The sequence below is a fragment of the Cupressus sempervirens genome, chromosome 4 (assembly GCF_028749045.1).
Source record: "Cupressus sempervirens isolate cs-2001-9-10 chromosome 4, ASM2874904v1, whole genome shotgun sequence".
NCBI lineage: Eukaryota > Viridiplantae > Streptophyta > Pinopsida > Cupressales > Cupressaceae > Cupressus > Cupressus sempervirens.
The window spans coordinates 707753703-707768967 of NC_143121.1; the positions used below are offsets into that span (position 1 = coordinate 707753703).

Sequence of the window (15265 nt, forward strand, 5' to 3'; positions counted from 1 at the left end):
TTCATTCAAAGCCTTAAATTCCTCATACATTATATATTTTTGTTATTTATCATAGATGAATAGAATATTATTGGTTTCTTCAACCGAGGGGGAAGCAATTCGTGCCATCACTAAACCATCCGAAAGTGAACTATCGCACCAGCCAGAGGATCGTAGGTTTCCTCGAAAAGCGCCATCAAAATTTTGTTTAAACCATCCAAATTGAGGGGGCTTCCATGAGAAAGAAAGCTTTTCCATCCTGCTTATGTCCCCACCTTTGCCAAAGTAGGCAGGAGTCTTTAGAATTTAGACCATGGCAAGTTTTCCTGAGAATGCTATCCCACTTTGTGAATCGAGTTTATATTTTAACGTGGATTAAATTTCTGCTATTGAAAAACTTAAAAATGGCAGATTCTATTTTGTTCAACATTACCTCCCTATATATTGCCTTTTCTTGAAAATTTCACCTATTCCTTTCTTTCCATAATTCCCATAAAATTATTGATACGCTACAAATCCACAGAATTCTGAAAAGATCTGTTCTTGCTTCACGTGGCCAGCATTTGAATAAGCTCTTAATGTCATTAGGGAGGGCAGTAACCCATCCTAATCTGGTGCACAACCATCTCCATATTTTAGAATATGGGCAGCCTAATATATGATCAACTGATTCGTTTGCATTTTTGTATAGGGCATAATAGGATCTTCCAAACCCATTTTTCAGAACCATTCTGCCATAATTATTAAATAAATACAAAGTTAAATTGTATATATAACTGTGTTGACAATAAAAGAGGTGTTAATTTTTTCAAATTAGTAGAAATACAGAGGGGCATCAAACAGCTCTATCAAGATCTGCCAAGTGGCCAAAATGATGAGACAAAGCCAAAGGTTTATACCTCTCATCCACAATATTCCAATTTTGCATGTGATCAATAGCCCATTTAGTAAGACAATCAACAACACCATTCCACTCCCTAGGAATGTGAGTAAAAGTAATTGGATCCAAAGAACACAAGTTAAGAATCTGATTAACAACCAGAACCAACTACCAACAAACATTTCTAGAATGTTGCCTAGTCAACATATGCAGTCCAACCTGTGAGTCGGTCTTACAAATGAACCTTTTCCATTCAAGAACACAAGCACACTCCACATCATACAAGGTAGCAGTCACCTCATCAAATTGTTAGTATAATGACCTTTATAAATAGAAAACATAAACTGATCGATCCCCAAACTATCTCGACCAATCCCACCAATGCCAGTAGGACCCGAGTTTCCCCGATAAGACCCATCTGTATTGATCTTAGAACACCCTGCAGAGGCGGCCTCCATCTCCTTCCCTACTAATTTTTTGAGGAGGTTGTCTGCATTTGATCTTCAAAGGTGGCCTCTACTGAGAAGGAATGTGAAGCCAATCATAATAGATAACATCACTAGGATCCACAACTTCAGACAAATCATATTTAACCGAAACAATTTCTCTCACATAATGTATAATTTTCCACCACAGGTGGTGAGCCTCCGACACCACATCACTTGATATTTATTATACTCCTTGATATCATGAGTAATGTGGTATCTAAATTGGTTCATACTTGGTTAATCTTCCCTCGCTAAGAGGGAGTATTGAAGATAAGGTAGCTGTGGTCAGATCAAACCACCTTATTATCTATGATGACCAAGATGCATATTAATATCGAGTATTCCTTCATTTACAAATGATCGAGATATAAATCAATCTGAAGTAAAATTGCTAAGAATTAGTTAGTTAGTATTTACTAACTAAACCACATCCTTAATGGATCAGTTTAGTTAGTAAATACTAACTGATCTAATAAAAGTGTAAACCATTTGTAATGAAAGGACATGACCATTCTAATTGGTCTATGAGATGATATATATGTGCCAAACGATGATGGAGTATGGACATTGAAATTGATAAATGTTCTATACCTTCCTAGTTCAAAGATCATCATATCTGCAGAATAATATTTATTCTATTAGAAAAATTTCGAACATTAACACATTTAATAATTCCAAATTTTTGTTTTAAACTTTTACATTTTATTTTAGAAACTTTAATTTTTTTAAATATGGCAATTGGAAAAAAAATTGAGTCTTCTTCCTTTTTTTTCCTGCAAAGTGTGGGAAAATTATGTATTTATACAGTTGGCCATGCTATAAAATGCACACACAGAACTTTACATCAGCAGATGGATTCACCTTGCAATTGAATCAGAATTGTTACATTGATAATGGGCACTTTGAGATTTGGTCAAAAAAATTAGAAACATTTTAATCATATGAAATTACCTTGGAATTGCTTCGGAATTGTTACATTTTAGTCATTGATGATGGGTACATCAGGGTGCTATAGAGATTTCAAGTCGTACTTGATCTTGGGACATAATGTAAACTTGGAATCTGTGGGTAAACTTGGTAGTTCGAAACTTATACCTTGAAGTGGTTACATGATAGTGGTGCAGGTTATGGTCATCTATTGCACAAGCATCACATATTAATCATAATTTTTTTATTTTATTTGTAAATGCTCTGGCTGTAAATGACACATCCTCAAGGCAACTTTAAAATGTACTGCATACTGGCATTGTACAAATCATCATATGGTCAAATGGGGTAGCAAGCTAAGTGGACTTAACCTTAGAGGTAACTCCATAATTGTAGTGGTACTGGGATGGGTGACCACTCAAGAAGGACCAATGGTTGACCTTTGTGAGCATTACCTAGCTGCAACAAGTGATAAGTGTATCATTCATTCTCATGAGAGATGGGTTCTTGTGAAGCACTGCTCAGGAAACATGGGTCAATGAGTTTGACTTGAAAACTACACAGTTGAGTCCTGATAGCAATATCATAGTTTGTCTTTCTGTGGAAAATATCTCCTAGTTACCAATAAAAATTATAAGTGAAGATTATCATGCAATTTATCTCACAGATTTTAAAACATGTGTTGAATGTGATCTCCTGGTGTACTTGAATCACATATTGTTGCAGACAACAGTGTCTTAATCTTGTTAACATGTTCACTGTACATGAAAAATGATGGTAATCTTAAAAAATGACTATGTTAATAGTGTAGCATAGTGCAATAGAATGGCAGATGGAGATAAAGACATGCAAATACATGCTGAGTTATTTTCTTATTCCCCAGTCTCTTCAGAAATAGTTAGCAGTTCAAACATTATCCTGCTGCTATAGCTGTTAGAGAGTTTTTTTTGGCAAGCTTATTGCTTTCTTTGTTCTTGTTGCGTGACACTAGATTCCACTTGTCCCAGTTTTTTCAATAGGTTGGAGAAGCTGACTCCCCATTCAAAATGATTTTGAAATTTTTAGTGATCTGAATTTTATTCTTTACTTTTTTAGACAGCTTACTATCTGTGTGGATTTACAACCAGTGGATTTTTGACTTTTTTCTTCATATATAAAAATGTCTGCAGGCTGTTGTTGTGAATGTTTCAGATAAGCATTGTTATTTTTTGCTTCTTAATTGTTTGGAGGGTCAGGTTTTGATGGAGAGGAAAGGCAATTGTAGATTCTGACATTAGCCTTGACAGATTCCTGGAAATACTGGCACTATTGCCAGAACATGTGCAGCTTCAGCAGTTGGACTGCACCTTGTTGAGGTGATTTCACACTTAAAGGCTTGTATTTTCTTACTTTGATTGTGTGTTTCTCCATGTTTATGATGATTATTGATGCAACTTTTCCTGGTATGTTATGCAAATCTACTAAGTTATAGATAAAACATTTGTTCCGCTACATATATTTTTTGAGTTGTGATGCTGCTTCTTGAAAATTGTGATTGACAGCCACTAGGTTTCCCAATTGATGATACAAAACTGAAGCGTGCAGGGTTGGACTATTGGCCGTATCCTTGAGACAGTATTGTGGATGTTCTTATTTATATCTATAATCATGGAAAATAGCATATTTATCTTCTAACTTTATTCATGCAATGTTTGGTTTCCTACACTGTCTCTTTTGTAAGGCTTAGCTCTATGCAGATTAGAATGATACATGATGTTGATTATAAGGTTTTCTTTTATTTTAATGCTGGTTTGTGCTTCACAATCTGAAAATGGCTTAGCCAATGTTGCACATTTGTAATTGTTGTGTCAACTTAAGCTATTGTTAGTCTTCCTTTATTATTCTATGAGGTAATAAAAGGTGTGCCTTTAGTCTTTCTGAGTGGATGATTGCTTGTAGTTGTCTTACAATATTGTCCTGAGCAAAAATGCTCCACATTCTCTTACTGGTGTGGCTACTGTGTTCTAGTGTGTGAATATAGCAGCCCTGAAAAGGCCAACTGTAAATCTTTCAGAGTAACAGAAAACAGTGCTATTGCTAAATCGAGATCAAATAAATCAAGTCAAAGCCCTCCCAAACAGCTTCTTCTCGCCAGCTAGCTTCACTCTAGGAATTCTCTCATAAAAATAAATCTATTTAAAATTCTGAGTGTACTTTTCCAATTGCTTGGCCTGCTGGACTTCGCAAGTGAAAGCAACCTCTTTGAAAAAACTATCATCCTTTCTGAAGTGCACAACTGGTCGCATGCGTAAAGTGTAAAATCTAGTTATGCACTTAACAGAGGATGATAGTTTTTTCAAAGAGGTTGCTTTCACTTGTGAAGTCCAGTATGCCAAGCAACGGGGAAAATATTTTAAAAATCAAAATTACACCCTTTCTTGATTCTTGCACCCTTGAAATAGGCACATGCCACAAATAAACATATATTTTGTTAGTCAAAAATCATTGCCATATTCAAGTGTGCATGAGCAGGAATGAGGTGATGAAAGCTAAAAAATAGTATATTGGCACACATCTATAGACAAGTAATGTAGAGAAAAAATAAATGAGAGCCAGCAATAGGCGTCTCCCTCATGATAGTTTTAATTTTTTAACTATTTTTAAATGTTTAACATTTTCTCACAAAGCAAGCATTGGGACACATAGCTAGGGCATCAAGTGTGTAATTGAAGAGTTTTCCGGATTTGTTCACAAAATTTCAGTTTAGAAACATTCTCAAATATTGTATATAAGCCTCTAAATGTAGGGCTGATCAAGTTGGTAATTTGAAAGGGCCACATGTGAACAATTCTAAGGCAACTTTTAGTTATTATAGTAGTGAACAAAAATATGCTTTGCATTTCTTGATATCACTCATCATTATTAGCCTTTTGATCTTGTTAGTGGAGTCGCTAGGGCATGCTACTCAAGATAGGATAGTGTGAAATCATTCTTAGTAATATTTTAATCATCACCTAACAAACAATGAGAAGTTATAGTACCTTTATTTTCCATTCAAGTTGCTTTAAGGTAATAATATAAGGGTTGTTGTTAAGCGAAGGATGGATATTAAGGTTTGATGAGAAGGGAGAAATCAACAAAATGTGTTCAAATTCAAATTATCAAAGAGGAATCATCAGATCGCTAAAGTTTGAGAACTTAGTCAAAGGGTTTGCTAGACTTTGTTGAACGATTTGAAACAAATGAAAGAATCATTTCAATGAAATAATTGACATATTAAGAGAACTTTAAGCCAACTTCCCTATTCTTCCATAGGCTTCTTGGTGTGTTGGAAATAACTTCAAACTTATTGGAGCTCAGGGTTGGTTGCCAATGACTTTTGTTTATGGAAAAGGGCTTGTTCTTGGTGAATCTAGTGATGCTTTTTTAATTAGTTTCTCACTTTATATATGCTCTTTAAACTTATTGAAGGAGTGATTTATTTTGAGTAAGTCACTTGGTTGACTCCAATTGTCATCTCAAGTATCCAGAATCATGTGGTATGATCATAATTTGTTTCTAATGCAATTTCAGTCTTTTTTGCAACTTGGAAGAGTTATTTAGTTATTGATTACTATTTCACTAATGTTGTCTAGTGTGGAGAAATAATAAAAGGATAAATTAGAGTAATAACTTATGAGAAAGGTCTTTGAGAGGGAAATAAAGTGAATTTTTACATTTTAAATTTTTATTATCACCTTTAAAAAAACTATGTAAGGAGGCATTGGCTTATTTGAGGGAGAGATTTGTGAATCATATTCTTATGTTGTTAGAATGAATCTAAGTTTCTTCAAAGTTTCTTCAGGATGAGAACCCTTTTGAGGTTGTTGGTTTTTGGGGCAAATACCCCGAGCTGACTAGAGTGGTTTCATATAGGCTAAGTAGCCGATGCGCTCCCTTGAAGATTGGATGTAGAGGCGGATACGTAGGGAGACAAAGCAAAGGCGTCCAAGCATTGTGGATGAGTGCATCCTGGGGTTGGGGATGCCCTTGAGGAAGCGGAGGCAGAGGCACTATGGATGCCTCCAGGAAGCATATCTTGGGCTTGTGAATGCCTTGTGGATAAGTCTAGAACGCCTCTATGTGCATCCGGAAGCCTTCAGCCACAAAAACATCAATATTGACGTTAAAAAGAAAAAAAACACAACTTAAAGTGACTTAAAACATGTGGTGATATCATTTTTTTTCATCTAAACCCTAAACCAACCATAATAGAGGCCATTTATTGTTTTTTCATCTCACCTTCTTTGCAGCTAGGTTATCTTCTCATCTGGTCTCCATTTTGGCATTTTGAAGGCAAGGTGATTATTTTTGAAGAGGATCATTCGTGAGGTATCAGATTGCTTCCACAAAAGAGATCTAAACATCTAAGGTAAGCATTTGATCCCATCTTGAGTCCTTCAATGATTTTTTTGGAGGTTTTGATGATTTTTTCCAAGTTGGGGAAGACATTTTCAAGTTTTTTTCAATTGTTTTAAAGAATTAAAGAAAAACGTTTAGCTATCTATTTTAATATTTTTGTATATTTTTTTGCACTTGTATGCTTGATGTTCATAGTTTTTTTCTAATTTTTTTTTTTATAATAGCAAGAAATTAGATTGTATTGTGCAAGAATTGTTGCTAGTGGTAGTCAAAGTTCAGTGGGACGACAAGGAGTCGATAAATTCAAAATTGATGTAGGATATCTTTTATGGAGACATACTAGAATAATATCACTAGTTTCAAGAGGTGGGTCATATCTTCGGAAGTGTAATGTACATGAATCTATTAAACCATTCAATAGCTCATATTCTCGGGTCAAACATCATTTGTGGGCCCTTTTGGTAAATGAATGGGAAAGTGCAAAGGAAGCAAAGATGGGAAGGGGATGTCTAATGCACAAATAAAAGGATTTATAAAAGAGCAATAAGAGGTTGATAATTTTTTCAGAAGATCAAAACAAAGTTCTTATGAACCTCTATCCAGAAAGAAAAAGATGCAATTGCCCATTGAACCAGTTGTATCCTCCAAACATCCATTCTTGCAAGCACCTGTACCGGGAGAGAAAGAGGAAGAAGTAGAAATTATCACTTGCAAAAGAGGTCCATTGGACAAGACATTTAAAATAGAGGCAAGAGAGCTTGCTGATCAAGCCATTGCACTTTGCATCTATGCCAATGGTCTTCCTTTCAACTTGGTGAGATCACCATATTGGAAGGAGAGGGTGACAACCATCAATAAAGCACCCGATTGATTAAACAAGTCCTACATATGAAAAATTGCAAAAAGCGAACAAAATTGTAGAGAGATCCCTTCAATCAATCGGAAATTCTTGGAAAACTGCAAGTGTTTCTATTGTTTCTGATGGATGAAAAGATACAAAAGACCGACCATTGATGAATGTGATTGCAGTTTCCCCAAAAGGATCGATGTTTCTAAAGGCAGTTGATTGTGAAGTGGAAGTGAAAGATGCACATTTCATCTCTAGGTTTTGCAATGAGGCCATAAAGATAGTGGATACTGAGAATGTAGTCTAGGTGATTATTGATAATGCTAAAAATTGTATGCTTGTAGGTGCTTTGGTTGAGGGCCGGTATGATCATATTTTTCGGACACCATGCATTGAACACTCCCTCAACATGGCCATGGAAAAAAATTGCTCTCAAGTAGATTAGGTAAAACAAATATACCCAGAGGAGCAGGAAATACAAATGTTTGTGACGAACCATCAAATGCCACAATCGATATTGAAAGCATTCTTCAAATTGGAGTTGTTGAAGGTAAATTATAATTACTAAATTTAATTTATTAATTAAATATTGATAAATCTTATGTCATGTTCAAATTTCAATTATCAAATTGTATCTAACTTTGTGTAATATTTATTGACATATTGTTATTAACTTGCTTAGGTTGCTGAGACCCGATTTACATCTCATACTATTGTTACGAGACAACTTGTCAAGGTGCAAGGGGCATTGAGCCAAAAAGTTATTTCCAACCAATCAGGTGTATGGAAGGCTTCACATTTACGGAGGGCCGAAAAGGTCAAGCCATTGGTCTTGGATGATAGTTGGTGGGCTCATGTGCAATTGGTATTAGATATCACTGAGCCTATCATGACTATGCTTTGCTTTGTTGATACAGATAAACCTTGTTTGGGGGATGTCTATGATGGCATGGACACAATGATAGAGAAGGTAAAACTTGCTATAGAAACATATGAGAATGACCCCAAAGAATGTAAAACATTATGCAATAAGGTGGAAAGCATCATTCATCATCGTTGGGAAAAGATGATCACCCCATCACACCTCTTTGCATATACCCTATCTTCAAGATCCTATAGCGTGGAAATACTTGCTATGCTAGATATAGTAGCACTGTATGCGAATGAAGGAGTTCGACAAAGCTTTTCAAAGACTCTTTCAAGATGATCTTGCACAAAAAAGTTAGTACAAAATTTAGCTTATTTGCCTAGAGCAAAACTTAGTCCAACTGCAATAAAGGATCAAAACAACATAAGAGCTATCACATTGTGGCACCTCTATGGTCAACCATTTAAGCATCTACAATGTCTTGCAATTAGGGTCCTCTCACAAGTTTTTGTTTTTTTGTTTTTTGTTTACCACTTGTATTCTACAATTTAGTGTTTAACATTCTTTAATTTGTTTTTCATTTTTATGTTTAATTTTGTGAACATTGTTTAGGTTATAAGTTCTTTCGCTGCCGAATGGAATTGGAGTACATACTCCTTTATCCACTCAGTGAAGCATAACCATGTGGGCTCACAAAAAGATGAAGAGTTTGTTTACATTCATACCGATTTGCGTCTTTTTTCACGTAAGGAGGATGACTACATGGAAGGGGCAGCCAAGCTTTGGGATGTAGCCCCTGAGTGTGCCAACTTGGATGCAACAATTCAAGATCTTACTACAATCATAGATGATGATAACATCACAACACATGGTGCATCTCGTACAAGTGGAACCTCTTTGGGTTCAAATGATCTTGAACTTGCAATAGTTGGAGATGATGAGATTTGTTTTGAGAATCCTTATGGTTTTGATTAGTGAATCTTGAATCTTGATTTTTGATTGATGAATATTGAATCATGAACTGAATTTGGATTTTGTAATTGTATTTTATGATTTGTATTGGAATCGTGAACATAGATGTCTATGATATGACTTATTTGAATTTTAATATCTTTGAAGTTTGAACTATCAATTAGTATTTAATATCTATTGTGATCAATTATGAAGGATTACATTATCCAAGGATTTAATTTTGCATATTTCTTGCATTTCTTTGCATGTGTGGGTGTGTGTGTAAAGTTGTAAACGCTTAAAAAAGTCCCCAAAATCTTTTTTGCACATCTGCGCATCTGATTCTCACACCTGCATCCACATCTACACCCAAATCGATAACTTAACATACAAGAATCACCATTGAGCTGCAAAGGGAAGTTTAATTCTGTTTGCAATCATGCAATATTTTGAGGCATTTTGAAAGTTCAATATCTTTTTTGTTTTTTTGAGGGATTTGTTGAGGTTTTAATGGCAATTCATAGATTTTTGGTGTTATTGGGCCTACCATTTTGTGGATAGGTCATACATAAACCTGCTGGCTGCTTATGAGTATACAAGTTTTAAGGTGTTTTATTGATGTTTAGCTGCCATATTTACTACATAGTCAGGTTGTATAGTTAGATGAGAGGAGATTGCTGCTGTGTGGGACTAGAACTGTGCATCGACTAACTTATGGCATGAGAGTTCAAGGACCAAAGTGATTCATTTTTGGGTGACATATCATATTGAATAGAGTTGCATAGCTTGTTTGAAGACAATTGAAATCAAACTGGAGCCATACTTGCGGAGTTATCATTTTACAATATAAGTTTGTGTATAAAATTATATCTCATGAATATTGTCAGGATGTTTGAGATGGGTTATAAATTTCTTGGAGTTACAATGCAAATTCTAGTTTTGGTGGAGCCTACAAGTATAGACTGCATAGCAATAGAGTGAATCTGGTCCTTGTATAATGTGAACCTCTTTGGATGTTGATAGCAGCTAATATGTTATCCTTAATAACATATCGCTTTCCATAAAAATGCAATAACAGGCATCTAATGCAGGTCATATCGTGGATGCAAATGGTTGTCATCATAACAACTTTTTTTTAAAAGTGGATCAATCCTCATGTTGACAGTCTTTGTGCAATTTTCAGCTCTCTATGTATAAAATACGTGTATATTGCACAAAAAAATCAATGAATGAAATGAATATCTTTCTAAAAGAGTATTTGTAGTATATGAAAATTGATAATCTTATTCGCCAAATGTAGTTTTGGTATTCCCTATCCCACCAGCAAGTCATATTTACTCAAGGTATTCATGAGCCAAACATTTTTCTTCTCTTTTCCTAATATTTTTTTTGCAATTCCTTAAGAACCTGCATAAATGGATTTAATTTTTTGTATAAAACTGTGGCATAACATGAATACAGTTGAACTAGTTATTTGATTGAACATTTTCTAATAATACCACGGGATCTACAAAAACAAAGTGTTATTTTCCTACATTTTGAGTTCAATTTGAAGCACTTTACCTCATTATATTAGTTTCAGTTTACATTTTAGGTTTGTACCCTTAATGCCCTATTGCAGATATGTTGTTGTGAAGGTTCATAGTTCATGGCAGGAGTTTATCGACTATTTTAAGCAACAGGTATGCCTCTTTCCTTTTCTAAGTTTATGAGCTTGTCTTTCTAATTGGTTAGTTCCTACAACGTTAGAAAAACTCACTGCTAATTTATTTATTTATATGATACTCATATGTTGATTACACAAAGATGATTCATTTGGCATGTAACTAATAACAGGAGGGTGAAAAACGACTTTTGGCATTTACCAAGAAAGGCAGAAGTGTACATACGGTATTCAATATATCCAACTTTAAGCAAATATGTAGCTTGATCAGTTCTGTAGATCAATACTTTAGTTTTGTATTTCTTCTTTAATTTCTCCAAAATTAAAGTGAACCCATATCTTGGATGCACTTGGAAGTTTGTTGTAGTGCTAAAGTGGAATTTGTAGTGCAAATTTTTGTTGTGAATTTCTTGATAAAACTGCATAGTGTTTTTCCTTTCCAATGTATCAAGCCTTGCTAATTGGTCATTACTTATGAAGAATAGAAAGGAACATTTCTTTAATATGCTACAATATAGGAAAATGAATCAAGAATTATTTTCATTAAAATAGGGGTAACATTTTTATTTTGTACATCATTATATTCAATTGAATGTAATTATATTAAGGATTTTAAATAAATCCATAGTTTTGAATATTATTAAGAAACCTAAGCTTGGATAATAAAAGGATCTCAAAAAATATTATGGGCACAAAACAATCTAAGGTTGAGTTGAAAATTCTACACACAAAGCTAAGCAACAGATGTTTTTAATCAAATAAGTTTGGGAGGAAAGTAAAGATGTATGTCCCCATTCTTAGCAGGCTCTTATGGTTGACTTGGTCAGTTCACCATCGCAACCCTCATGCGCTGACGACAATGGGATTTGAGGGTCTCAGTTGTGGGGTTATAGGCTTTCCAACAACCTATGGTGTGTTTTGGCTCCGTTTGAGGGACTTTCTATTTATAGTAAGTCAAATAGTTGGTTTTGATGAGCTTAGTTGAGTTAGAAGAGTTGAGTGATGCTCTTAGTTTTTATTTCGGGCTTCTGGTTTGTGCTCCAAGAACCTTGAAGGAAGCATCTATTTATAGTAAGTCACCCCGTCAGGTTTACTCACTGTCTTTCTTCATCGGGATCACTTCGGTGTTTTTAGATTTAGATTTTGATTCTTCTTCAGTTGTTTTCACAAGATAGGTGAATTATTATTATTATTCATCTAAATGTGTTGAGGTTGCTATTTTCGTTGGTGTTGTATGTTGGTCACCTCAGTATCATAGCTCGTTAGAACCAGGATGAAATTTGTTAAATTGCAGACACAAGAAACAATGGCTTTGTGTGTCAAAATATTATGTTATGGTGGAAAAAGGTCATTTTTGGGAGCCAAAAGTAATTAATAATTATATTATATGACACTTTTTTATATTTTAATGTTGTGTTGAGGAAGCTTGTAATATTCCTCCAGGAAGACTTTCCTTTTGAAAGTTGAAAAGGCAAAATAAACATTAATTACTTTATATTAGTTTCAATTCACAAATCCATTGGACTAATATATAATAATTAATAATAAATCATTCTTAAGTTTATTAAGTTTATATTATAATAAGCTTTTTATGTGAAATATCCAACTAAATCAGTTGGTAGTTTTACGGGATTTCCTTTGTTTATATAAAGAAGGCAATGTCTCTTGGATCAACATTGAAGAGAGCACGAAAGATTGAGAATTGAATCATTTTTGGTATTCAAATGAATAGATGATTAAAACTCTCCTTTCGTTAGACCGAGGCTGACCTAGTGGAGAAATGCCAAGGAAGTTGTTAGTATTCCGTCTGAAGAATAGCTAAACATTCACTCCTTACGACAGAGAAGACAAATTTCCAGAAGATTGAAGGTTATGGTGATTGGTGGCACGTATTCGATGTGGAAGAAAATAGCATCATATATAATTGAAGCCATCTAAAGATTATCTTATGTTTGAAGAATCAAACCCAGAATTGGTTGAACGCTGATGAGTAAAAGTGATCTACATCTGAAGGAATTGTGGGACATTGCACTTGTCTTATACGGCAAAAGAGGGCGTCAGATATAGGAGGAGACAGAGATTCCATCTTCGAGAAGGAAGAAATAATAAATTATCGGGCATCATTATCACACAATAGCTTATTCTGTTCATGGAAACTGCATTCTAATAGATGAGAGATGGTAGGCATCCCTTTAGAAACCAAAACGAATAGAGCCTTGGTTGGTTCGAGTCTATACCACTGCATAGAAGAAACTTGGATGGCTGCTATTTACAGTCTGTAAAGGTATCATCAATAACTTTATGTAGATGCATCATTTGTTAAAAAAAGGGCTCTGTATTAGTTTAATGAAATAAAATTGCTCTAGATTGGTGTAATCTTTTACACTTGCATCCTTCTTATATTTGTAACTGTTTGGAAAGAATCTGATTACCAGTAAATTGGTCTGACACTGTCAAACAAAGGGAATGATATTTCAATTTTTTCATATTAATTATTAAATTATTTTCTGCATACAGCAAGATCAGATTGTTTTTCCATTAGCAAATTACTTGGGATTTTACAAAGCTCAAGTGAAGTTACATTTGGGAAACTTTGTGCCATTTGGAGATTATAAATATGAGCCCATTTGATGGGAAAAGCATTTGATTGAATATTTATTTGCTTTTGTTATCTTGGTGACATACTTTGAGGTTTTGATTTATGTGCCTTTGCTGAAGTATAATGGTTATAATTCTGAGAATTATTATTGTCTTCCTGTAGTTGTGTTCACTATGGTTGAAAGAAGTTAATGGTGACTGTTCACTTCTCTACTATGGCGTATGGTTTATGAGAAGTTGGAGTTTTTGGTCTTGGTAGAATTTAACAAGTTGTTGTGATTATATTCTACCTCCGTTTAATAGCTGGAAGGTGATTGTGTTCACAATTGGGCTGTTGTGCATCATTAGAGACAGTGTTGAGGGTTGTATGTGCTTGAAGACTACCCTTATACGATCTGCATCCATTTACCATCAGCCTACAGGCAAGTGCAGGTGTTTTTGAGGGGCTGCGGCTACAAGTTTAGGGCTTGTGTTTCATAAATTCAGGCCTGCAGCTATCCTTCTTGGGCTGCATTTGAATTATGCAAGGTCTGCATTAATTATTTGGACCTGCATTTGGATTACATGAAGGCTGCGATTTGCTTAGTGACCAATGTTGCTGTTTGATTACTTCCAGGTTCATTTGCTTATGTAAATTGGAATGAGAATAACAAATTTGCAGATTAGTTGCTCTCTTTCAGCAGTCAGTATTGTAGTTGGGAATTTATAAGCTGCATCCACTTTGAATTTAGTTGTGTGGTGATCAGAATTTTCTATTTCATTTCAATATCTTCATTTCATGTTTAAATGTCAAACTTTCATAGGCTTTATCATAGTAATATCAAAGTTCGTTGGCAAGTGTTTGACAAAATGTCAAACAATTGAATAGTTAGGAAAATTGGAGTTAGACAAGTTCATAATCGGTTGGGGGTTATTACAGTGGTATCAGAGCAGTTTCCTACCATCATGCGGGGTAGGATTTTTATTATTATTTTAGAGTTGTTGTTTTGGGAGTGACCAACACTCTAGCTTTTTCCAGCTATGGACTGATATAAGAGGCCTAGTAGTTCCGGGAGCTGACAGAGTAGTGAGAAAGATAGCAGGAAAATAAATGCCTCGAGAGAGTGTGGAGAAACTTAAGCTTCATTAGCAGAGATTGGAGGAGAGACTATCGGATCAAGAGACGGTTGATAGGGCAGCGAGGTACATGGTTTCTGTTTTTAGGAGACCAACACCGAGGATGCAAGGAAGAAGGCTTGAGTTCAACCCAGTTGGCCTCCAGAAGGAAGATGTTCTTGTGTTCAGTACGGCACCCACTAGTCCTATCCGTAGTTTTGATGATGAACTTTTCACACAGAGACATGTAGATGTGCGAGTGCCATTGGTGGATAGCAACACTGAGCTTCAATGGGTTGATGATTCCAGAGTTGTTGTCGATAGTGTGTAATGCCTTGCCATGTGACCCAAAAGAAGTTAACCCAAAGTTTCACTAAGTTTAGCAAATATATATATATATATATATATATATATATTTTAAAGTTAAATATAATAACTTAACAACAACAGTTATAACACATGGGAAGCAATTAACATTCACATAAACACATACCATAAAGCATATTACAATTCTGAAGGGTCCCATGATGTTGAATCACATTTAAGTTTAATTAATAATAAATCTAATATATAATAAATCCACATCAAA

The 15265-nt window shown here is 34.8% G+C and overlaps 1 protein-coding gene across 4 annotated transcripts in view; it reads left to right on the top strand.

Moving 5' to 3' along the window:
* Positions 1-15265, top strand: part of AGL26 (tRNA (cytidine(34)-2'-O)-methyltransferase) — an 87308-nt gene that overhangs the window by 55307 nt on the left and 16736 nt on the right. For all 4 annotated transcript variants that reach the window (XM_089826599.1, XM_089826600.1, XM_089826598.1 and 1 more), the window contains 4 exons: positions 3561-3629; positions 3816-3874; positions 10942-11002; positions 11157-11210. In XM_089826599.1, coding sequence (XP_089682725.1) covers positions 3561-3629; positions 3816-3874; positions 10942-11002; positions 11157-11210 — 243 coding nt within the window. The remainder of the gene's footprint in view (positions 1-3560; positions 3630-3815; positions 3875-10941; positions 11003-11156; positions 11211-15265) is intronic.